At 40.2% G+C, this 24598-nt stretch overlaps 1 protein-coding gene across 4 annotated transcripts in view; it reads right to left on the bottom strand.

Annotated features, from left to right (window-relative positions):
• FBN1 (fibrillin 1) overlaps nt 1-24598 on the bottom strand; it is a 159038-nt gene that overhangs the window by 118373 nt on the left and 16067 nt on the right. For all 4 annotated transcript variants that reach the window (XM_074917728.1, XM_074917729.1, XM_074917730.1 and 1 more), the window contains exons 4-6: nt 24489-24587; nt 17415-17510; nt 15787-15882 (exon numbers count right to left, since the gene is read on the bottom strand). In XM_074917728.1, coding sequence (XP_074773829.1) covers nt 15787-15882; nt 17415-17510; nt 24489-24587 — 291 coding nt within the window. The remainder of the gene's footprint in view (nt 1-15786; nt 15883-17414; nt 17511-24488; nt 24588-24598) is intronic.

The raw sequence follows: 24598 nt of genomic DNA on the forward strand, positions 1-24598 counted from the left end.
ATTTCTAATAGATAGTAAATGCTTGTTCTGTCTTCTGAACTATTTTTTACACTGAAAGAACAATTGAACAACTGAATGGAACAGAATAAACCATGGTAAGGCCTAATTGTGTTCCCCTCTTCAGATTTAAAATTCATCTTTTAAAAAAAAAAAAAAAAAAAAAAAGAAGAGCAATCAAAGACATAGACCATAGACTTACATTATTCCAGAGAAGAACAAGTTCCATTTCACAGTCACCAGACTGTTAAGTGCATCCTGTTCATTTTTATCTCCCCAAGTTTTCCTGCTGTACCTCAGCAACATGCGCAGCAGGTACTGAGGCTAAGTGGTGGTCCTGTCAGCAAATCAGGACTCACAGAAAGAACCCAAGTGAGGTAATCCATGTGTGAGCAATGTCACAATGCTTACCTTATCCTTTGGGACATAGGATCTGATCCACACCACTGAAACCCTTGAGTATCTTTTTCCTTTTAACTTCACTGAGCTTTGAATGAAGTATTAAGCTGTGAGGAAGCTAGTAATCCAATTCAACTGCTTTAGCCCTCTCAAGCCAAAAGCAGATTCACAGCAGAGAGAGAGGAACTGGACGTTGACACCTGCCTGGGACTGAGTGCAAGGGAATGGTACACAGCAGAAAGCACCTTGGGGCTCCTGGTAAGAGGAGAGGGAGGACGGGAAGCACGAGGGAGCTCCCATCTACTCCTGGGGAGCAGCAAAGAGTTAAGAGGGGTGAGCATATAGAGTATGGCATAATGAAGTTTAAAGTTCCTCTGTGGGAGCTCTGGCATCTGTCTAAGCTGCAAGGTTTAGCAATTAACAGTGCCCATTTAAACTTGTATTTAAAATATAGGAAATATTTTCTTTTCATTCTTAATAGAATGGGTACGTTTAGGAATCTAGGTGGTCGCCAATGCACATGTGCATTACTCCCAGCAACGTTAGTGGAACAACAGACTGTTCTGAGTGGTGTCTGAAGTTTCAGCTGCTTGTAAACCAGCACTGTGGGAAAACTTTTAGGTGGCTTTAAAAAAATTCCCATAAAACAGTAGAAAGCTCATAACTTAAGACACTTCAGTGGAATAGAAAACTTCCGCCTGATTATCAGAGGTATTTTTCACTATATTCAAAGGGTAAGAAAGATTTCTCCTGGAAATAATGTCTTTCATCCACATCATTCTTGTCAGGAAAGTGCCTGAACATCTATTTTAATAATTAAGCTTCAGGTTTCAACTGCACTTGTGATAAATAACATTCACATTAGAAAAATGTTTATAAAGCATCAAATAGTTTAGTCTTATAAAATAAAATAAGATTGCAGTGGTTAAACTGCCCTTACATACAAACTTTTTATTAGAAGGTGAATATACTACAAGCCTAAATTACACAGATAATGTAATTTAGTCCACACGTTTGAAATGAGATAACCCCTGGATTGGAACTGTTGCCTGGCAGCACACTGATATCTTTCTCCCTTTTCTTTGAATTAGGAAATTGAAATTGAATCAGCAACTTTTAAACAGCTGATTTAAAGCCCTGTCCACAAAAATGATCTTGCCTGTTTTTCATGTGAGCATCAGGCTGCCCCTCTGCAGGGCAGCAAGCCTGCTGCCTGCCTGCAATCTCATTCTGCTTTGAAAGAGGTGTAGGGGGTCACCGGCAACCTGAGTACTCCATCTGCACCTCTGCATCAATATTACACCACTGAAAAACACACACAATACTGACTACTTAAGAAAAAAAAAAAAAAAAAAAAACCAAACCAAATAAAACCAAAACAACAACAAATAATAATAATAAAAAAAAACCACCACCAAAAAACCCCCAACAACAAACAAACCCCCAAAACAACCACCTACCCACTACTAAGACATCATCTCATGGAAAAAGGAAGGCTCAAAACTCTTCCACATCTGCTCAAATTTGAGCATAACCTAAATCCAATTAAAATTAATGCAAAGATCTCCTTTGGATTTAAAAGGGCTACTTACACTTCATCAGAGGCTATTGGAGGACACATTACAAACTTCTCTATGTGTTAACCCACGTACATTAACACACTTGCATTCAAGAAAAGTAGGTTTTGGATCGCTTCCATAGTTACTAAGAAATTTCATCCAGGCTTCAACTTCTCTGAACAATGTAGGACTTCTACCTCTGAGTTTAAAATACTGCCCAAATGCCTGACTATACAACCGGTATGTACACATGCATGCGTGTGAAATGCGTGTATAATCCACCCTCTGAACACAGCAAAACCAAGAGTTGTACAATAAATGTAAGCCATTCCCTGCAGGGTTTTGGCAATAGTTTACAGTAAGTGACAAACCATTACTGCTTTTGATGTTCACTGTAATGTTAGTCATCATGAACTCTTGGTGTATTTCCTTAGACACAATGAGCAGTTGCCTAGAAATTTCATTTGTGGTATTTAATGCAGAGTCACTGCATAACATTTTATAATATTACACAAGTATTTATAAGGTTACACAAGTATTTATAACAAGGAATGGAAGTTCCACGTGCGTATAAACAAAACCCATCTCATTTGTTTAAATTATTTCAGACACTAAAAACACATTTCTCATTTCAAAAATTCCTTCAGCAGACAAACATGAAGAACAGTGGCAGTCTCAGTAGTGGGAGATGTCAGTAAGAGCTCCTGTAGCTGCACTCCAGACAACCACAATTAGTGTCAGAACTATCTCGAGTCTTCGGAATAAATCTCTCCATTATATTAAATTCAAAGGGAGTGTTACCATTTATTTCAAACAGGACCAGGATACCACTCCTGGTATGTTTTGGGGATAGTGGAATCATTGCAACAGCAGCAAGACTTTGCATCAGAGTAACAAAGAGAAATTCCCCTCAGCTTGAGACTGAAGCGGACATCAACAACATAGGCTGAAGGAAGTTGTTATTTCTATTCAAAATTCTAAACAGCTGTTTTCAAGGCAGATTAAAAGATTTTTTCAATGTTTGGATTCAACTCAAGAGCTTTATCTAATGCATACTTTGTATTTGAGTATTTGTTGAATTAGAAATTTAATAGAGCAGCTGAGTATTTTAAAATCTTTTGGAAGATGTGAAAAAGGGATGTGAACTCTAGCACACCCTGTAAAACATAAATTTCTTACCAAAAGAATATGTTATTCATGTGCTCTGTACATTAGGTCAATTATTACTCACTTTCTTTGGAGAACAACCAAGTGCCTCCACCCTTTATAACAGAGCACTGTAATCAACTGTAGTAAGAATAGCAGAGTTATTCTAATACATATTGGTGGCTCAGGCCCTAGTTCAAGAAGGCTTGAACAGCAAGAGACTAAAATGGATTTGCCATCATCTTTATTTTTAAGAGGGGAAGAAATTAATGTTTCCTTGTACACCTTTGTAAATCATTTCAACTTCACATAAATGGGGAAAAAAATGTAAGAAGGAATGCTTTAAATTGGCCTTCCAATTTAAACACTTCTGTTATTTAATGACAAATTCCATAAACATTCTGATACCAATACTTCTTCCACTGCACGTCTTTCATTTCCGCTAACCCAATTTAACCTCTCATCTTCCTTTCAGTCAGCAGCTGTACAAAGCACTTTTTTTTTGTACTGACATCAGCAAGTGACTGAACTGCTAGTGCTAGATTTAAAATGCCTTCTAAAAACACAACTTTTTGTATTGAATTTGGAACTGAGTTTGATACAACTTGTACTGTTAGTTTAATATAGTATCACCTTTCATGGAGCCATATCTTGTTGGGTTCCTGCTGGGACCTGAGAGCTGAAATAGCACAAGGTTTAATGCATGGCACTTCATTTTGCCCAGTCTGGCTCAGGCCAAGAGAAGCATTTCAAATTATTTAGATAACCACACAGATTAAATACCCAGCAAGATAGCTTGCTAAGTCATTCATCATTTGCCATTCCTGGACTGTGCTTGTGTCTAGCAATGTTTTTACTAGAAGAGCCGTTCAGATGAATGGAATGCACATCTCTGCTGGGCTTCCCCTGCCTTAGCAGCAGTCTAAACTTCCCAACCTGCCTTCAGCGCTCTCTTCCTGAGATGTGTGAAAACTATTTGGCTAGATCCCCTCTGCCATTTTCTTCTCACCCATCTTCTCCCCTCACCTGCTTCTCTTGCCTTTTTTTTTTTTTTTTTTTTTTTTTTAAAATGAGCCCCTGTAAGTCTATTCAATTCTGGTGTATTAAAACATTACCCTCTCCTTATTTCAATCCCTCAAAAAGCTCACCAAGTGCTCTCTTATGACTCCTTTACTCTTCACCTCAAGAATCAAGTAACTGAAATAATTCACACTGTGTGGTGCAATTCAATTCCAGATGTAGTATCTCCACCATTATATCTTATCTTTAAGGTTACTGGAGCCTAAGTAATCTAACATTGACTCTCCTTTCACAGCTATGTATCACTTACCTCTTTTTTTAACTGCCCATTTCTATGGTAGATCTTTTTGCCTTTAAAGCCTGCAGCCTGGAAGTAACTCTTGACCCTGTCGTTTCTTTTGAAGCCTGTATTAATCCTACTGTAAAGCTGTCATACTACCATTTTAAAAATCTCTCCAAGTTACCACCCATACTGTCTGACCGGGACATGGAGATTGTCATAAAGGCTTTCATCATATCCCAGCAGGACAATTATAATTCATTGCTCGCTGGTTTTACTATTACCTCTTATAAACATTTCAAGCTCAAGTAGTATTCTGTCACTGTACTCTTCAGCTGAACTAAGACATCTTATTCCAGCACAGAGGCTAGTCCAATGGCCCTTGAAGGAACAGTTCAAGGTGTCTCACTTTAAGATCCATCCTAATTACACTTTGAAGAAAGTACACAGCATGCTCTTTCCATTGTATGTTTACTGCTTCATTTCTTGCTGTAGTTCCCAGAAACCTAAACAGACATAGGAGCTTTCGAGATCCTAAAATCTCCCATCACTGAGGGACCCAGTTTCCTCCTAAATCAGGTGAAATTAGCAGTCACGTACATAATGGGTCTCCCCATCTTTCTGTTTTAAGTGACAAGCAGGTAAGTACAGCCAGTATCAAGCGCAAATAGGAAAATTTCCCTGACAGTGCATCTGTAGTTACTAGGAGTTAAAACCATTCCTTATCTGACACCCCATGAACCGCTGCAATTTTGTCAGCTTATTTTGTATTTTTAAACTAACTGTTCAATTTTTTGAATTTTATTAGGCAATTATGCTAGAAATTACCAGCATACCATGTGCTTTCATTTCACAGCACTCAATCAATCACTACCACAGAACAAACACCCTCTGGATAGTAGAAGAAACAAATAAGCAAAAACACAAAACATCCAGAATTATGAATGCTGTGACAGTGTTAGCACTGGATCTTCCTTATATGACTAGCAGGTCTGAATGATACAGTTGGAGGTGTTACAAATCACAGACTAACATATATTTTCACACATTTTCCAGAAGATGTGTGAACACAGCCCAGGGCAACCTGCTCTAGCTGATCCTGGTTGAGCAGAGGAGTTGGACTAGATGATCTCAAGATGTCCCTTCCACCCTAAGCAATTCTGTAAGATGAAATACTGATAGAAATTATCCTCTCTCTCCTGTAATTCTTATGGCTTGATTTTTAAAAAAAAAAAAAAAAAGTAAATGCATTCTTTCATAGGTAAGAGTCACTCCACAAAATAGTAAATGCGCTTTTTAGTGTGCTGTCTGTTTTTGCTGGGTTAAACTGATTTTCCCAGCTTTACTGAAAACCCATCTGTCAATAGATTCAATGGAACCACTGTCCTCAGTAGGATCAATGTAAAAGGACTTAAGGCAAAAACTGATGGCTTAATCTTGAGACCAAAGACCACTGAGATTCCTGCGTATGCAGAAAAAAGAAAAAAAATGGTAAATCTAATAAAATACCACTGAATTTATTATCACTGCTGCAATGCCAGCAAGCACCCTTCTCCTGCTTCAGTACAGTGGAGTAGGGGCTTCGTCCCATGTTGTGTGTACTGCAGGGTGAAAGCATCAGCCACCGGCCACCACTTCCCCACGGAGGCAAGAACGGTGAGCATGAAGGTTTTTGCTAAGCTCCTGTTTCTCTATGACTGCCAGCACCTCTGTGTTGACAGAAAAAGCATTAGAGGGTCACCGCAGACCATTCATCCCAAGGACTAAGGAGGAAATGGGGACAGTACTGGAATTCCTGGAGATCACCGAGTAAACTTTGCAAAAAACATAAATGATGAGGATAGAGCTATTATAAAACATGACCAAAAACATTTAGTAAGCCAGACTTGAGTTAAATGCTTTTTAAAACCAGACTCACATACTACGTTAAACATTCAGGACCAAGGAAAAGAGTGCAGAATGAGACCTGTAATCTAAATTACACCACCATGAAAAGAAATTAAGACTACGGCACAGCAGACTGCAGTTACATTAACCTACCTGTGCTAGTTTGGCCTGGGTAATGCCTGCAACAGACACACAGTAAATGTATAAGGTCACAACCAAAAATCAGGTGCTTACAAGGCTTCATATTTCTTATCTTAAAATATAAAACCGTATGTGTATATATGAGTGTACATACACTCATGCACTTTTAATAGCTTTCATACTTTTTTTTAATTACTTATCCCCAGCCTTTTGCACATTTTCCTACAAAGAGAAATATTGAATATTGGTTTCTTTATGTGATGAAATTCTAGGGTTTTTTAAAATTAGTTTCTTCTGGATAAGTAGTGCAGAGCTAGGCTCTGCTTTACAGCGGAGCAGAATTTGGAGAGTGATATTTGTCTTAGGGCTCCTTTCTTTTCAGACCTTATTTAGGCCTCTTTTCTTTTCCTACAGCGTTTCTCTAGAGTGCCAAACCTTACAAGCTGTCACCAAAAAGAAAATATAAAAACCACTCAGTCATTATTCGTGAACTTCTCAAGGGCAACTGGAAGCGTGAATGTGATTGTCCTTAGAGCTGCTCTCAGGTAACTGTTTCCTACAACTTCTTGCAACTTTTATGGTGAGATAGGATATGAAATATCATTCTAAATTTAACAATTTACTTTAGAAAAGTTTTAATTTTTACAGAGATTTCATCAACTCTGTTACAAATATGTTGCAATGAAACGTACAGGTGACAAAACAGTTCCACTGCCCATTTTGAGCACTTCTGTTTAAGATGCATTTTCATTAGTGTCTTGCAGCTGACCTACATAAAAGAATTGTTTTACTTGGAAATGCCCTTGTCAGTTCATCCTTGCATTAGGTATGGTCTATGGTATTTTATAAGAGGTTCTCTTCTCTTTGTTTGAACTGACCATCATTAAAGTTTCAGATCACTTAAACAAGCAAACAAAAATTAAGTCCATAACACAGACGTGACTGAGGCATCATACATACTGGTTATTTCATTTTTTCTGTCACAATTGTAACAAAAATTTTCAGCTTACCAGTGCAATAAGAAAAAAAGGTACGAACGGAAAATATTCATATAAAACTTCATGGTGATTCACAAGGAAAACATTTATTTTCACTGTAACAAATGAAAGGACTTCAGGTAGCTGTGCTTTCTTATATCAAAATACACTGCAGCCCAGAGAAGAAGGAATAATTTTCTCCATAAATGGCTAAGCGGTCATTGTTAGATAAGTTCGCAGCTGAATATACTCATTCCCTGTATCATATTCAACTCCAGGAGTCACCATTTCAAAGGCACCTTTTCTATGGAGAGCTCCATAAGGATTTAGTTGTGCTCAGATACTTTATGTTCTACACATTTTGTAGTGACCCAGGAATTGGGAGACGACTGAAATTAGAAAAAGTGGGTATGTTACAATGGTACTAAGAGAGCAAGAACAGCTTGAAGACACTCATTCTGAAAGCCTCAAATGCAACACCGTGCTGCAATGACAGCCAAAATCAGTTAAAGTGGACTCTTTCCACGCACAAAAAAATCTGACTCTTGTGGTACAACACATCAGACAGATTCTCCCCAGTTCTCCCTGGAGCTCTACAGAGCACAGATCTGGCAGTGCAGGCCATTCAGAGGTTATATCTTTCAACTGCCTGCACTGCGTGCATAAAAGTTGTATCTGTATTAACGTAATATCCCATAACCAAACAAACACAGACATCTCTTTGTGTATGTAACTTCAGCCAAACCTCTTGATAAAAGCACAGGCCTCCACTCTTCATTTCTCAAGACACTACAAGGCAGACTGCAAGTACCACGCGCAAGCAAAGCCAGCGCAAGGTTCAGCCCATCCCCAATGAAGCAGAACTGAATTTCTTGCATAGCCAACACACATCACAGGCTGCCAGCACACCTGGAGGTAGGTGTCAGGTTCAACGTCAAAGCTGTCTGCAGTACCAGAAGAAAGATCTCAGTGATTCCCAAGTGAGTCCCTTCGATGTCCTACATGCAAGAATCAAATCTTGCAGATGAGAACAAGGCAGCTATTTCATTTGTACTGTAATTATACCAAAATATGGGCTCCTCAACTTGTGATTAAATCTGTGCATCTCCACTGCTACAACTAAAATCAAACTGAAACAAAGCAAAGTCCAAATAATACCTTACTGCACATCTAAAGGTCAGTGCCCTCAGCAGCCAATCAAGAAGGCATGGAAATACAGAAAGGGCTGCCAAATAGTTGAATGAAAACTTTGGATTTGGATTTGTTTGACTGAAATCAAAATTAAATTTGGAACAAAATGTAAATGTTCAGCTTCATGTATAAAAGTTGGAGCCCTCACATCTCACAAGAGACCCAAGTCCATATGTACTGAATCATTTATGGATCTTGATTAAGCTTTAAGCATATATCTGAAGAAACATTTTAAAACCTGCTATGTGATATTTTGAGATGCACAAAGCATAGAGCAAGCAACATAGCACCGGTCAGACTGTGTATTTGCAAGCAGCAGAACAATGGATAAAAGCCTTCACACACACAAGATCCTAAAAATGCTTTTTGGCATTAAATAACAGACTGATTTTAGTACTGAACTCTGATCCAGAGATCTATTGATTATATTGCTAAATATTATAAACCATCTTAAACCACAGTTTTTCTGCAGAGGCTGACTTCTCCACCATTAAGCTGCAGCTTCAATTTTAAAAATTATAAAACTCCTCATGCATTTATCTCAACTTCTTTTATAGAAAATACAATCCAGGACACTGATATGAATTTTTGTTTTAAAACTCAAAGACATCAAGCGTGGCAACATGTATTAAAATTATTTTGAAGACAGTAAAATGTCACTCTGTGACTGAATATATTTATCTTCAGCCTGAAGTAATTTTTCATAATTTTTCAGGGGAAAAATGGTGTGCAAGAATCCTTATTCCAGGCCTTCAAGTTTAGCCATCGTTTAGTTTGCTGCTATAATACTGTACATACATTCATGTTACAGGGCTGCAGAAACTACATGTCTATGTCAACAGATGTGTTTCTTGGAAGACAGCTACAGAAATCAAGTTTATTCAAATGTTTGCCAGCTACCATATGCTGCAATACTACTTTAAATGCAACATAAGGCTTTGGGAACATACTTTTACTGCTATCTACACTTTGTTATTTACTTTCCATTTAGACTAAATACCAGAGACGGGGCACACTAAGGGGTGCAGTGTCCTCTTTGTGAAAACATTCTACCCGTTGTAATATTTAGAAAGAAAAAAATATACAAAGCACTACACTACTCTTGACCACTTCAGCGGCTGCACTTTCACAGAGAGGCTCTGGGAAAGATATTTTTACATATGGCATTAATTCTGGGAACTTTTAATAATGGCCAAATATAATTAAAAATTATGCAAAAATTCCTGCCATGAAGAAAGGAGTACAGAAACTACTCTGTTTGAAGAAAAAGCAATCATTTGCTCATATGCTGAGTCCAGAAAAAAACAAAACACACGTGGTACATTTTTAATATTTGAAACTACATCAGGCCCAATTCTGCTCCTATGTGAAGTGAGTGGCAAAACTCCAAAATGCAGCAGGATTGAGCCCCTGATGTTGTCACAAGCATTCAAATAAACAAACAGGGCTGTAACACGTTCTAAGCTTCCACTGTGTTCCTCTAAATGGATCCAGACAGAAAGAGAAAAGCACATTTCATTGCATTTTTGCAATAGAAGGATAACAACAATGTACAATTTTATATTATATAGAATTCACTCAAAAGTATAATCACACAAATGTCCAAAGAGAAACAGATTCAAAGAGTCAGGAAAGCTTTTATGCACAAGTTTGGAGGACAGAGTGCGACCAAATCTGATAGGGATGTCTGATCTCTCTGAGCTTCTATAATCATTCTTTCCTCTGCAATTTCATAAAGTGCATGACAGAGGGATGTTTTCACATGACCCAAACGTGGGCATCTCACATAGCCAGCTAAATCCCCCAGGCTCTTTTATGGACAATAAAAAGAGCTGTCAATGTTCTGAATCATCCTCAGGGGAACATAAGCTAAGTCTCTGCTCTCAATCTCTGCAGTGAGAGAAAAAAATGAACTGCAGAATTTGTAACTCACTCAAGTTCTTCAGCATTAAAGTCAAATGGCATGAAGATGGCATCCAGTTTTTAACCAGTAGAAGAAATTTTGCTTTGCTTGCATCCTCATTTTCTGTTACCTGTGATTTCTTTTCATTAACAACACGATTCAGTGATACGCTAAAAGCTGAGTGCACCTCTCAGATCTTAACTGACTCTGAAAGCTTGGGCCAAAATCCAGCAAGGCTCTTAAGCACTTGCGTAATTTTAGGCATATTGACATCTCAGGTTTGAATTTAAATCCATGTCAAAGCCCATCACTGGATTGCAGCCAGAGAACTCAGCACCTTCCAGAAGGAATCCTTGAAGTTCAAATTTTAACTGAGCCAATATCCATGAAATATTTTCCTTTCTGGACTATGTATTTTAAATGTGTCTTAAATCGCTGTAGGAAGCATTTCCAACTCCACTACACTTTCACTATTTAGCTTATGTCAAGTTCACCTTTTTGACCAACATTATCCCACAGAAAAGCCTGGCCTGTTGTACTTATGATACACCTGCATATACTTGAGAGTATGCCCAGGAGGCTTCCCCTGCTCTGGAAAGGTGCCAAACACCACACACAACAGCTTAGGAGCTAATGATACATCTGCATCAATTCTGACAATGCTACAGTTATCAATCCAGCTCTGAACAAAGCATAGCTCACCACTGATAACGGTGACATAGTACACACGCCCAGAACATAAAGAGGGACTCCACTGATAATAATTAACCTAAAAATGCCTTTTGCTCATGTTTATACTGTTTTAAACCATCATTAACACTTCTAAGACACACAAAAAGCAATTTGTGTGCCAGAACTGTCCAAGGCCAGCTGCTACCCTCTCAAAGAATGACTAAATAAATACACAAATGTACTCATGCCACAAATTTGATGGAGTTTGCTGCAGTGTGAAAGCAGCGTCTTTCCTCAGATATGGCCCTTTCATTGTGCATGTATTTGAAGCTATTGATCTACGCAGAAGTATTGTAGATCTTCATTAACAATCATATGGTCAGCATTTACTGAGGTAATTCCAATCAGGCTAATTTGTATTACAAATATGGAACAAATGTATGGAAAAACTGCTTAAAACAGTAGACACAGAATCATAGACTGGTTTGGGTTGGCAGGGACCTTCAAGATAACCTAGTTCCAACCCCCCTGCCATGGGCAGGGACACCTTCCACTAGCCCAGGTTGCCCAAAGCCCCGTCCAACCTGGCCTGGAACCCTGCCATGGAGGGGGCAGCCACAGCTTCTCTGGGCAACCTGGGCCAGGGCCTCACCACCCTCACAGGGAAGAATTGCTTCCTTATGTCTAATCTAGATCCACGATCTAAGACCATCATCCCTCACCCTATCCCTACACCCCCTGATAACGAGTCCCTCCCCATCTTCCCTGCAGCCCCTTTAAGCACTGGGAGGCCGCTATAAGCTCTCCCCGGAGCCTTCTCTTCTCCAGGCTGAACACCCCCAACTCTCTCAGCCTGTCCTCACAGGGGAGGGGCTCCAGGCACCTTGTGATCATGCTTGTTGCCTCCTCTGAACCTACTTGAGCAGGTCCGTGTCCTTCTTATGTTGGTGCCCCCAGAGCTGAATGCAGTATTCCAGGTGGGGTCTCACGAGAGCAGAGTAGAGGGGGAGAATCCCCTCCCTCGCCCTGCTGCCCACCCTGCTCTGGGTGCAGCCCAGGATACCGTTGGCTTTCTGGGCTGCCAGCGCACATTGCTGGCTCACACTCAGTTTTCCATCCACCGACACCCCCAAGTCCTTCTCCTCGGGGCTGCTCTCAATCCACTCCTCCCCCAGCCTGTGTTTGTGCTGGGGATTGCCCCGACCCATGGGCAGGACCTTGCCCTTGGCCTTGTTGAACTCCATGAGGTTGGCACGGCCCCACCTCTCCAGCCTGTCCAGGCCCCTCTGGATGGCCCATCCCTTCCCTCCAGCGTGTCGACCCCCCCACACACAGCTTGGTGTCGTTGCCAAACTTGCTGAGGGTGCCTCGATCCCACTGCCCGTGTCCCCAACAAAGATGTCAAACAGCGCCGGTCCCAGCCCCGACCCCTGAGGACGCCACTCGTCACTGCTCTCCACGGGACATCGAGCTGCTCACCACAACTCTTTGAGCGCGACCATCCAGCCAATTCCTTCTCCACCGAGCGCTCCATCTGTCACATCCATGTCTCTCCAGTTCAGAGACAAGGATTTGTGTGGGACAGTGTCAACTACACAACTTGCCTCTGAATTTAAGAAACTGGCTTTAACTTTCCTACTAGCACCTGCAATACTTTAATTCTTTTCCATATCAGCTTATTGGAATAACCCCCACAAATTTGGTTGCCTCAACACTGTTTTATTCAAGACAGTTCTAAGCTATGACATATGCAGCATAGGCTGGAATATTCTTTGGTCTGTGACATTCGTGCCACACATCTATGACTGTTACTATTAGTTGCAGAGGAAAGCACTGCGTGATATGCAGCAGTAAATTACTTACATCACTGTTAGCTTGTGGCATGGCATAACCTAGAAGTCAAACCACAGCCAAACAGATGGAGAATGTGCATGCCACAAACTGTATCACTTCACATTACATTTATATCCAGAAATGGTGTTTTCAAAACAATCTGCCTCCCCCAGAACTGAAATAGTTTTAAGAGACCATTTCTCTTGAGTAATTTCCATTTTCCCCCTGCTTCCACGCATAGAGATGCTTTGGTTTGGTTTTGTTTCGCTCCCTTGGCCATCCTCCCCCCACTTTTTTTTCTTTCTAGTAAAGACACAGTTTTACTCTACGAGGCATGAATCTTGTCAATTTACTGGATAACATCCATCCGCATACGTATCAGAAGCCCACCAGGGAGTGTCACAAATCCACATAACCTTCCAAAGCTAGATTCAAAATATGGACCTCTTACTTAGCTGACAGATGTGTAAAATCATATGCAGCCAGACAACTCCCTGATGACCACACAGGTGCATGTGCTGAACAATGCAAGTTATTCTGACTAAGACCAACATTAGCTTATACTTGAAAAGTTATCTTCAGAAAAAGTTTTACTGATGGCATAATGTAATTCTGGGACCAAAAACCACCACACCCTTCTTAGAGGAGGGGAACATATTAGCTCAGCTAGGTAGAGAGGCTGCAGGAAATCTCTGTGAAAGAAGCCAAATTTCAGAGGTTTTCTAGGAAGATATGACTATCATTTGGCCTCAATATTGCACAGTAAGCATTAGCCAGAAATATTACAGCTCATTAATGTCTATTTTCTATTTTATTGATAAGTATAGAATGAAACACATGTTCTAAGTAAAAACTGCCTATGGACGAGGCATATAAATTACAGATTTCCACCCCAATTGTGCTCAATAATATGCATGGGATTTCATGACAGCATCGTTTGGCTCGAATGGCTCTGTGTCACCAGTTTCTCACCCCACCCGACACAAGGCAGGAGCCCTGAGGGACAGGACTGAAGCTGTTAGCAGGCTTCAGCCTTGAAACTTGCCCTAATGAGGTGGAATCAAACTGGTCCCAGATCAGGCAACATAAAAGCACCTCCTCACTGGACTGAAGACTCAAAACCTTCACCCATGGAGAACAAGCAGTCATTGCTTGAAATTCAAAGCCTTTGCAGTAATATTGAGTACCTTCTTTACCTATAATGCCTTTATTCTTTTCCAGTTTAGGATTTTTAACCTAGTTTTCCATTTCTCTTTGTCTTCTCCAACAGTAAGATCCCAAGATACAGAACAGAGCTACTTTCCAATCTTCAGAAAAACTTCACCATCAGTTTGAACTACTTTCACAACATCTGCGTGGACAACTGGCAAGACTTCACACAGTCTCAACACAGTCCCTGCTGTAGGGAGTGCAGGAAATACCTGCTTCATCCTACCGTCTGCTCTAGCACAGAATGAAGAGCTTTAGTCCCCTAGATTTGTTGCTCGGGATCACCCACCTATGTTGTCCATATAAAAAAGCCAGCCATTACTCCAGGTACAGCACTGACAGTGGTAATCATCTGACACACTTGCTGACAGAAATTTCATGTGCTAAGCACATCCTCTACATACAAGCCCAAAATCAGGTTATTAACGTCTATTCTGTCCCAGATTCATAGACATGTACCTATTGTATGAGTAGCATGTATGAATTTCCAACTAAACAGATCAATTGATAACTCTAACAAATGAAAATGTTTTAATTTTAATATTACAAAAGTCAACAGAAGGATTATACCTAAACATTGTTCACTATATCTCTCTCAAAGGGACCATTAAGTTGGTTTAACAACCCTGAAAAAAAAATCCATATACCAGGTAAGACAGTTGGTATAGCTGTGTTTTCATTTGGAAACAGCTGTGATTATCACTGTGGGTACACAAATAAAAAGCTAACATTGGTTACAATAAATCCGCACAAAATGGAAAGGAGAATTGAATCAACTCTGCCAAAAGAAAACATGCCAAGCACAGAGGCGAGATGCTGCTTATTACTGATAAGCAAATCTATGAGAGATGCAAAGAGCTTTTCTGATGACTTAGAAACTGAAGTTTAAGTAAAACCACTTATCAGTACTTTTTATTTGCCACCTCTTCCATTGGAGTGTTTTCATGGCAAAAAAAGTAAATAAAAGTCCTTAACCAGCTGCATGTGTGTTTCCTCCTGGCTACTACCTTTATGAAGCTCACATATTGCTAAAAATGCTACTTAAAATTTATTTCAGCCTTGAGACAAAACCAAATCCAGTTAATTCAACTGGAGATTAGAATAGGTAATGGCTTGACAACCCGACTGTTAGAGCAAATAAATGGGGATCTTTCCCCCAGGAAAAGAAAATGACACTTGTTAAACCTTCTGTGAACTGAAGAACTGACCATTAAAATCACACCAATCAACATTTGAGATATATACAATCACAAAAGAAGATGAGACTGAATATAGGTTTTTAAATCAATGTTGAAGTTTACTTTCTCATGAAAAATGCCATACAGCAAAGTTGTTACCATTTAGTTCCATAACTAGTATCTCCAGAATTTTCTTAGACTGGAGTTTTCCTTTCAGTAAAGTTTCCTTACGTTGCATTCTAAAAGAACGTTCATTCCATTTTACCTTATTCACAGACAGCAATAAAATATTACTATTTAAATATTTTATTTCAGATTAATATTTAAGTATTTTTAAGTTACTATAAAACAAGTTGGAACACCAATTTTTATTCCACTGTTTTAGGGCACATACCTCTTTCACACTGAGGTCCAGTAAAGCCATATGTGCAAGCACATCGGTTCGGAGCCACGCATCTCCCTCCATTTAGACATCCATTTTCACAGACAGCTGTATCGGAGGGAAGGCAAAAATAATCTTTATTGACCTACTTCCAGAAAGACATGAAGGTATCTACTTGACCAGCTCAGGTAAAGTGGTAAAAATGGTAAATTTAACAGGACAGGATACTTTATTTTCCAGAATCTCCTTATGATCTTTTCTTATTTCCTGGCCTCATTAGTATCATGAATTCATCTTTTCAAGGGAGCATAATATAAACACAGTAACAATCACTTTTCTGACCTCTCAGAGCCTTTCTCTTTGGGTTGGCTACACAATTACATAACTTCAAAATAACATCTCTTTCAAATTTTCAACAAAGTAACACTGTAATAGTAAGAGATTGCAGACAGAAGGTGAAGAAGAAAATTTCATCTCTAAATCCCCAAAATTTTTCCCTAATTTTAAAATGTATTAGTTTCTCTACCATAGCAGAAAAATAATCCAGTATTAAAAGGCTGTTTGCTGATGTTAAATAATTAATGCTATCAACTAGGATAGGTAAATGTAATCAATTTCTAGACTAAATTAATCCAAGATATTCTTCCCCTGTATGATGCTGTCACTAGGTTCAGAACCCAGTTTTCCTCATAATAAATTCCAAAAGCAGTTGCTCTCAAAAATAATCATAAAAAATAATTCACATGAAAAAGGGGCTTTTAAATACAATTTGATGCTTGTTGAGTAATGTTATTCTTTGTTCCGTTTCACATTCACTTCAGTAGAAAGAAAGTTTTCATTTATCCTCTTTTATCCACTTGATAATTCACAGAGAAGGCAGAAATACAATTCTTAATCCTTTCACCATGTGATCCTCTTCCAGATTATTAGAGTAAATTCCTGGTCCCACTGAAGTTCATGTGAAGTGTGCCATTGATTTTGACAGAGCACAAAAGGTTTTCATTAGACGAGCTAAACACATTTTCTCTGTCAGACCCATAGTTCACTAGATAGCAACATGACAGCCTTGGTTAAAAGCAGTGTCTACATCCTGATTTGAGTTTCTTCACAGCTTTTCAGCCAAGAAGAGCAAGAGACTACCAGAGTCACTTTGGGAGAGATTTCAAGCAGCAGATCCAGGATGCTGTTGGCTCAGGAGATCAAAAATATGTCGATCAACTCTATTAAGACAACATCAAAACGAGCAAAATTCCTAAAGCATACTAGCTAAGTCTGAAGCAAACCCCTGAAATTAAAAAAACGGTTTTGTATTAAAAGCTTAATTTTGTCTCTAAGATGAAAACTGAATCCCACGTAAATTCCAAATCTACGGCCTACTGCTCTAGTGAGTGGAAAGCCCTGGAGGTCAGCGGGAATTATGGTAGTGTGAGAACTACAGGATCAAGTTATATCTAATTATTATGAATTCACATGATGTTTATTTTAATAGTTCTGATCAGAAAGAATTCACTCGGCATTCATTCCGAAGTCATGTGTTTTCCTGTAAAATTCCACTGTACCTGATCAAAAACAAGCTCAACATCAGTTTAGAGCTAAAATGTGCCCAATCAACACATCTACGTTAATAAAAGTGCACTTACGCTGTCCACAGTGTGTTCCTGTATATCCCTTCTGACAGAGGCAATGGTCATCACTGCAGCTACCTCCATTCATGCACCGGATGTTACAGTGTTGGACTTGAAAGGAAAAAAGATTTTCCTCAGTTAAATCAAACCAGTCAGAAACACTTAACTGTCTGCTAAGGGATTTATTTATATTTTTTTTTTTAGTGATTGATTCTATGAACTAGAAACCAGTACTGGAAAACAAGGATGCGTGTTTTAGGACATATACTTAAAACTGCAGTACAGAAAGCGATATTGATTTACAGTTCCTAAGGAATATAGGACATGGTGCAAGAACTTGATACCACTCTTATTCGCTTGAAGTCAAAGATATCTCATGTGAGCATAAATCCACAGATTTGTCTCCTAGTTTGCAATGATGAGAAAAGGCCATCAATAAGGGAAAAGTACTAAACTTCTGGTAGATACCACCAAGAAGAAAGAGAGACTTAACATCTGGTCAAAGGGGGACAAAGTATTAAATGGAATCATGCAAAGAAGCTCCTGAAGACAGCCCAGTCCTGCCAACACACGCAATACCAGAAGCTGGTTTGCCCAGGTAGGACTTCTTGCATGCAAAGGAAAAATAACAGAGCGATTTCTTTCTGTATGCCATCTGTGGGCTCAGCCCATCTCCAGGTAAAGCTGCCTCCTGGCTGCTTTGCTTGGGGGCTGAAGAGCTCACAGACAGCATCTCCTGAGAGCCAACAACCTTCTCCTGCAAGGAGCAGAGGCAGGGGAGCAGCACCACGCTCTCCTCGGCTGCAGCCCCACCATTATAATGATTAACATGCAGCGTAAATCCTATGCCAGTGCAGCATAAAAGTCTGTGATGCATTTTTCTAGTAATAAGGACAAATATGTTTTCTAACTAGATGTTAGGAACATCTAGTATATCAGGCATAGGCATAGAGAAGCAGACAGGCCTCCCGGCAAAGTGAAGTCCTCCTTACGGGTCCTGCTGTCCGGGCCGGCACTCCAGTAAGCAGCCGGGAAACGGTTTCCCTCCTAACAGGAACCACATAAAAGGCTCCTCCCCAGATAGAATTACAGTCAGATCAGCATTTCAGAAGACTGTGACTGAGCACTGGATACCTACACCACACTGTCTGAAATGCTCAGGACTGTAAAATAGAAATTGCATGTCCCGCCAAAGCCTGTTGCTAACAGGTGCCATGCCAACCACTGAATTTTTCCTGTTGCACAAAGCCCTTAAGCATCATTTGGCTTTTTACAGTTCAGAGGTATGTGAATGGAATTTTAGTTTTATTTTCAAGAAGAAATAATAATTTTAACTGTACTGCCTTCTATAGCAATATGAATCCACAGAACAGAAGTTAAACATGCAACTGGATGAAGGATTTAAAACAATCTAGCATTTAAAACAGTGGTACTCTTAATTCTTTAATTATAAAAGTAAAAACTGTATCTTATGGGTTTAATAGTTATGATACATCTTTGTTCTACTTTGGATGTACTTCAGTTCTTCAGGCAAAAAAAATGTACTAAGATTCCTCAACAAAAAAGTAAAATTGTCTGCAAATACAGAGTGAATATCTGGTGAAGATTTTTGGACAAGGTCCTAAGTAGGTCAGAAAAAGGTGTATAGTTACTTTAAAATGTGTAGTTCAACTTAGCTTTATACAATCTTAGAAAAACAGAGGGGATTACAAAAAGCATAGGAAATGATATCATCTGTCAAGCAGGGAAGGAACTTAAAAACCACAAACTGATTTCAATTAGAGCAAGCTATGCCAGGAGCTAATTTCCATTCCCACATGAAGACCAAAGCCATTTAAATAGTTTGAACTACAATCGAGATAAAAAGGTTAACAGTAGCTTATTTGATGATTTTTATATTATTTGTTCAAGTAAAAGTAAAGTATATTTCCCCATTTTGGGATAAGGAGTGGTTTTACACATAACACACACACAAAAAGTTTCCATAATTTGTCTTACTGTTTCTTAAAGGAACTTTTCCAAGGTAAAATATTTCTTCTTCTTTTTAAAACTAAAATCATTATGGGAGACTGCTAGGACACCCAGTCATCTTTATTAAAACAAGCCATTCAAATCAGTGAGCTTTCTCCCTTATTACTATGCAAAAACATCCATGACATAGTCAGTAAACTAATTATTTATTTTCTGCCTTCTTTTGAGAGAATGTTGAAAATAGTATTTCCAAAATCATACAGGCTATTCTGAAATACTACCCTTCCAAAACTTTACAGAAACACATGCAAAGGCTGTCTGGAGCTCAGATGATGATTTTAAGATTGCATTTTTGAAAAGTAGCACATTAACGCAGGTCCGGAGTCTCTTTTCTCAGCTATATCAACAATTCCATTAATGTCAGCAGAGATATTCCAGTAAGTAAAATAACCTGTTCCCAGGTATCACAGTGACAGAGACTCAAGGAAAAATCACAGGAATTATGATAAGGCTGATAAATCAATGCACACAGCTTTGCATTAACTTGGCATGTCCAAGGAAATATTAACAACAGGAATCAATTATTACTTTTAATCAATTATTGTTGTCTTTCATGGCTAATTTGTAAACAGCCTGCACTGGAAACTTCTGAAGTCAAACCAGGAATAACTGCAGGAAGGTCGGTTTATAAACCTGCAAGAGCCAGGAAGACCAAATGCATCCACACACGCTTTGTGTGTGGGCAACATTTGTGTTGTTTATCAAAGTGAAACAACAAGCTGCATGCTTAAGCATAACAGTTCCTGACTTTTTAATAAATTCTCAACAAAACCGAGTAAAGACTTCATCACACTAAGAGCACTATCACACCACGACCGCTCACGAAACGTTCAGGAGCTCACCAAGCAGGCGAAGGGTAACACACAGGCCGTCTACTCTGCGATCCTGAACTAAAAAAACCCCACGAGGTGTGAGGGTCTGCGATCCTCAGGCGGGAAAACCAGCAGAGACGCTTGCCCAGCACCTCAGGCGGCGGGCGCTCCGCAGGGCCGGCCGGCGGGCACCGGGAGCAGAGGCCGCCTGTCCTCCCTCTGTGCCACTGCCGAGGAAACGCTCCCAACCCCGGCCATGCATGACGCAGGGCTTCGCCTGCCAGGAGCTGTAAACAAGGAATGACGGTCTCATCGCATCCCAGATGCTCAGCGTGCTTTCCCTGTCGAGCGACTGACTCAGGAGAGAGATGGCAGCTAGCGCTGGGGTTGGGATGCGGGCCTGCAGCTCTGCACGGGGCGCTGAGAAAACCCGCAGCAGCCTTGAAAACTCTGGAAACGTTTAAAATTCAAGACCTTTTACCACTTCTGACAGCAGCAGAACATAAGCGAAGGGGCTGAGCTCCAGGTTTTACTGCTGCTGAATGGACCTCTCCCACACCACCCCGAGGAGCAGGGCCCAGGCTCCAGCCCCTTCCCGCACAGCACGCAGCCTCTGGGGAAGACCTCAGTCCTGGGCTGGCGCCTCTGAAGCTGCGAGCGGGTGGAGCAGGCCCCATTCTGCACTCAGGCAGCGCAGCCAGCCTTGCCGGGAGGGCACAGACTCTTGTCCTCGCCAGCTGCCACCCCCAGCCCCCACCACAGCTCTCACTGCCTCTGCCACGGCTCCCTTCCTTCAGAGGCAGCCCCACCAGCAAATAAACACCTTCCCTGCTGAGGCCAGCCCAAGGCATTCTGACTGAAACAGCCTGAACGCAAATCCAGCGGCTGAGCTCAGAGACACCTGGCTCACAACCCTGGGGGCAGTGAGGAATGCCTGACGCTGAAGGAGAGACCCTTCTCCTCCTCACTCACCCCCCTGCTCCCACAGGGGCAGAGCAGCAACTCCAACAACACGGCAGGACCGCAGGGCACGGCTGCGGCACAACGAGGGGCACGGCTGCGGCACAACGAGGGGCACGGCTGCGGCACAACGAGGGGCACGGCTGCGGCACAACGAGGGGCACGGCTGCGGCACAACGAGGGGCACGGCTGCGGCACAAACAGACAAGGCCAAAGCAGCCACGGCCCAGGTGGTTTTGGAGGCAGCAGAGCTGGTGCAGCACAGGGCGTAGGACATCTCCCCACACATGCACCTGCAGCATCAGAGCCAGAGGGGGGAACGCCTCCAGACGTGGCAATCTTATCTCCAAGCCAGTAAGCATACCCAAAAATTCACTAATTACACAGAAATAACCACTACTCAGTCAGCAAGTTCACGGATGTCACGAAACTCCCTGCTGAAAAAAACCACTGAGTGATCTTTTCAACCATGAATCAGATTCCTAAAGCTGACTCGTAACCAGAAAAGTCCCAACAACCGACCTGTGTAAGAATCAAACTTGAAGGCTTTGTTTTGCTTTCCAATCCACATACTTTCCAATCTGCATTAATTATCTGATTCTGACAGACAACCAGTCTGTAAGAGCCACCATGAATTCAGTTTCTGCCTGTGGCTGTACATTCTATAAAACCTGCGCTCACTACTGATTCCTTAAGTACTAAAGACACACATAGCTTAAAATATCCAAAAAAACAACTCAGACACAGCTCATATATCAGAAGCCATACATAGGAGAAATCATGGCATTTTCATTCATATTTATCTGTATTTTGAATGTAACAAACTTTTATCCTTTGCTTTTGATTTTTCTTTTTTTTTTTTTACTATTTTAATAATGATTTTTTTCTCATTTGTTAAAATGTGTCATGAAAATAAGGTTTCATGAATGCATATTCTGGCAAAATATTAACTGTTACCAAGGGAAGCTGACAGTAACCCTTTGATGTCAAATAATATCGTTTATGTTTATGTTTACTTTGTTTCCTAATAGCAGATCTAAGTCATTGTGGTCTATTGTGTAAATATGTATTCGTGGATTTTGTCTACAGTGCCAACAGAGCAAATGACTTACAGAAAGTGTATGTTCTATAAGTCCTAATGAGGTGCTCAGTCACAAACATTATTATGCAAGAGTGCAGAGAGGCAGTGGAGTCTTTTCTCTACAACTCAAGACACTTTTACTTTTAGAATTGCTTTGTTTTAATAGATAAAGATGATGTGACCATACACACAAAATATATCGTCAATTATTGCACTGATTAAACTAGATATAAACAATGTATTTTAAAATCCAAGTCTATTTGTAAAGTGTTAATACTTATACCATATACAGAAAAGCAACATTTCCAAGTGAGCAAACCTATGTAGCAATGTAAGGGAAATAATGTCAGCACTGATTAAAGCTTATGATTAGTAGAATATTCATATCTAGGAGAACTGTCAACAACCAAAATAGCTATGTCATACAGGCTTTAGAAGCTGCTTGATTAAAAACTGTAGTAAAGTCCTTCTGCAACCATTTATCTGTGCAACTCCATGAAGGCTAAAACTACAGAGATCAATGGTAGAACATTTCAGAAAAAGAACCACAAGGAGAACTGTAACTTTACTCATAAGCTATTTTTCTTTTAAGTCTTGACTCATAAAACACTTCAGTGTGGCCTAAAAAAATGAGGTAATACTAAGGCCCACTCATTCCTGCCTTTTACAAAGGTGCCAAAACATGTAACAGATGTAGGGATATATCTCTCCTTCTGTACCCTGAAGGGGACTTGGGAGGTGGTCATACTTTCCTTTACTGGCTTACAGGATTAAGGCATATGCGCCTGGTAAAACAGTAGCTGCAAACCAAGGCAGGAACTCAACAACACACACATTTGTGCAGCATTTTGCACCCTTCCTCCTTGCAGTACTCTTTGGGAGCTCCACATCCTCCTCATGCTGGCCTCTCCCCTAACAGACATCACACGAGCCTGAGAAAGAGGTTGAACTACAAAGAACAATAGTTACCATTTTAGTACACGCCATTCCATTACATTCCACAGTTGTTATTGTTTTTCCACTGTTATTGCATGAAAAGGATGCTAAAGCCACAAGCTAAAGTGGTCAGTTATGTGGGAAAACTCTTATCAACGAGGAAAGCCAGAAAATGGCAAGGTAAAAAATAAAGGGGCAAAGCAGACCACACACTGAGTCTGAAAAGATATTAAGAATTTAAAGGATGGCCACTTGGCATATTACAGACCTCAGCTGAGTGCATCCCCCACTGACTTGTGCTAGTATGTTGTTCAGATAGTTACGGGCACTTGTGGGAACCAGTTTCCCCAAAAATTCTTCCCAGAAACTTCACATTTTATATAAAAATCAAAATCTTCTACATCCCAAGCGCCATAGTCAAATGAGAATACAGTGAACAGCTGGCATCTCAGGTATGAGCTAAGATACTATCCCAAGCAAAATCCTACTTCATATCAGATACTCTACCCATGATCAGCCATTGGGCTATCTGGTTCATTGAATGAATTCAATTTTACTTTTTTTTTTTTTCCTGGATCCAGGGAAACTTCTTCGAAATCCTGAAATCCAAACATTTCTAAGAGAAGTCATATCTCTGAAAAGTTTCATTTCCAAAGCATCTTTTTTTCTCTAATGAGAAGCAGCTCCACATAAAAAGTTAGACCAGTTCTGTACATCTAGCACCTACAGAAGTTTCACCTGAATAAGGGCAGCAAGATTAGGTTCAGAAGATACATACTCAGCCTGGCAAAGAAATGCTATAGTACTTGTAGGCCTACGTATGTAAAATACAGCAGTGTCTGGCTTAGTAGCCTCCAAAATGAGAGTAGAATTACAAAGCAAGTCTAATTCAGCCAATTGTTAACAGTCATCTCTCTATCATTACAATTTTTGTGTTGTATACGTGTGCATGTCTACCATTGAATAGAGATAACGGCATTTTCCAGAAAACAAGGAAGACTGGAATTACTGTTACAAACTGGCAAATTAATATAGCTTCCAATAAAACTAATTTGGTTTCAATTTGGCAAAAAAGTGTCCCTAATAGCTAGTCTCTGAGTCATTCTTCAGTTTCACCATAGGAGGCTACGCTTTCTTTCCTCCGGTAAAAGTATGTCTGCTGACTCTGAGGTTATTTGTCTTAAATACTGACCACTGAACTATCTTACATACCTTAGTACCTTCACAGACTCAAAAGAGCAATATCAAAGACACAGAAGAAATACTTACTTGATTTTGAACCACAGGAGGGGGCTATCTGACCATTTGGGCATGTGCACATGTTTGGTCTAGAGCAAAATCCATCCCCACAGGAATGTCTGCAGATTGCTAGAAAGAAA

This window comes from Athene noctua, chromosome 13 (genome assembly GCF_965140245.1).
Source record: "Athene noctua chromosome 13, bAthNoc1.hap1.1, whole genome shotgun sequence".
Taxonomy (NCBI): domain Eukaryota; kingdom Metazoa; phylum Chordata; class Aves; order Strigiformes; family Strigidae; genus Athene; species Athene noctua.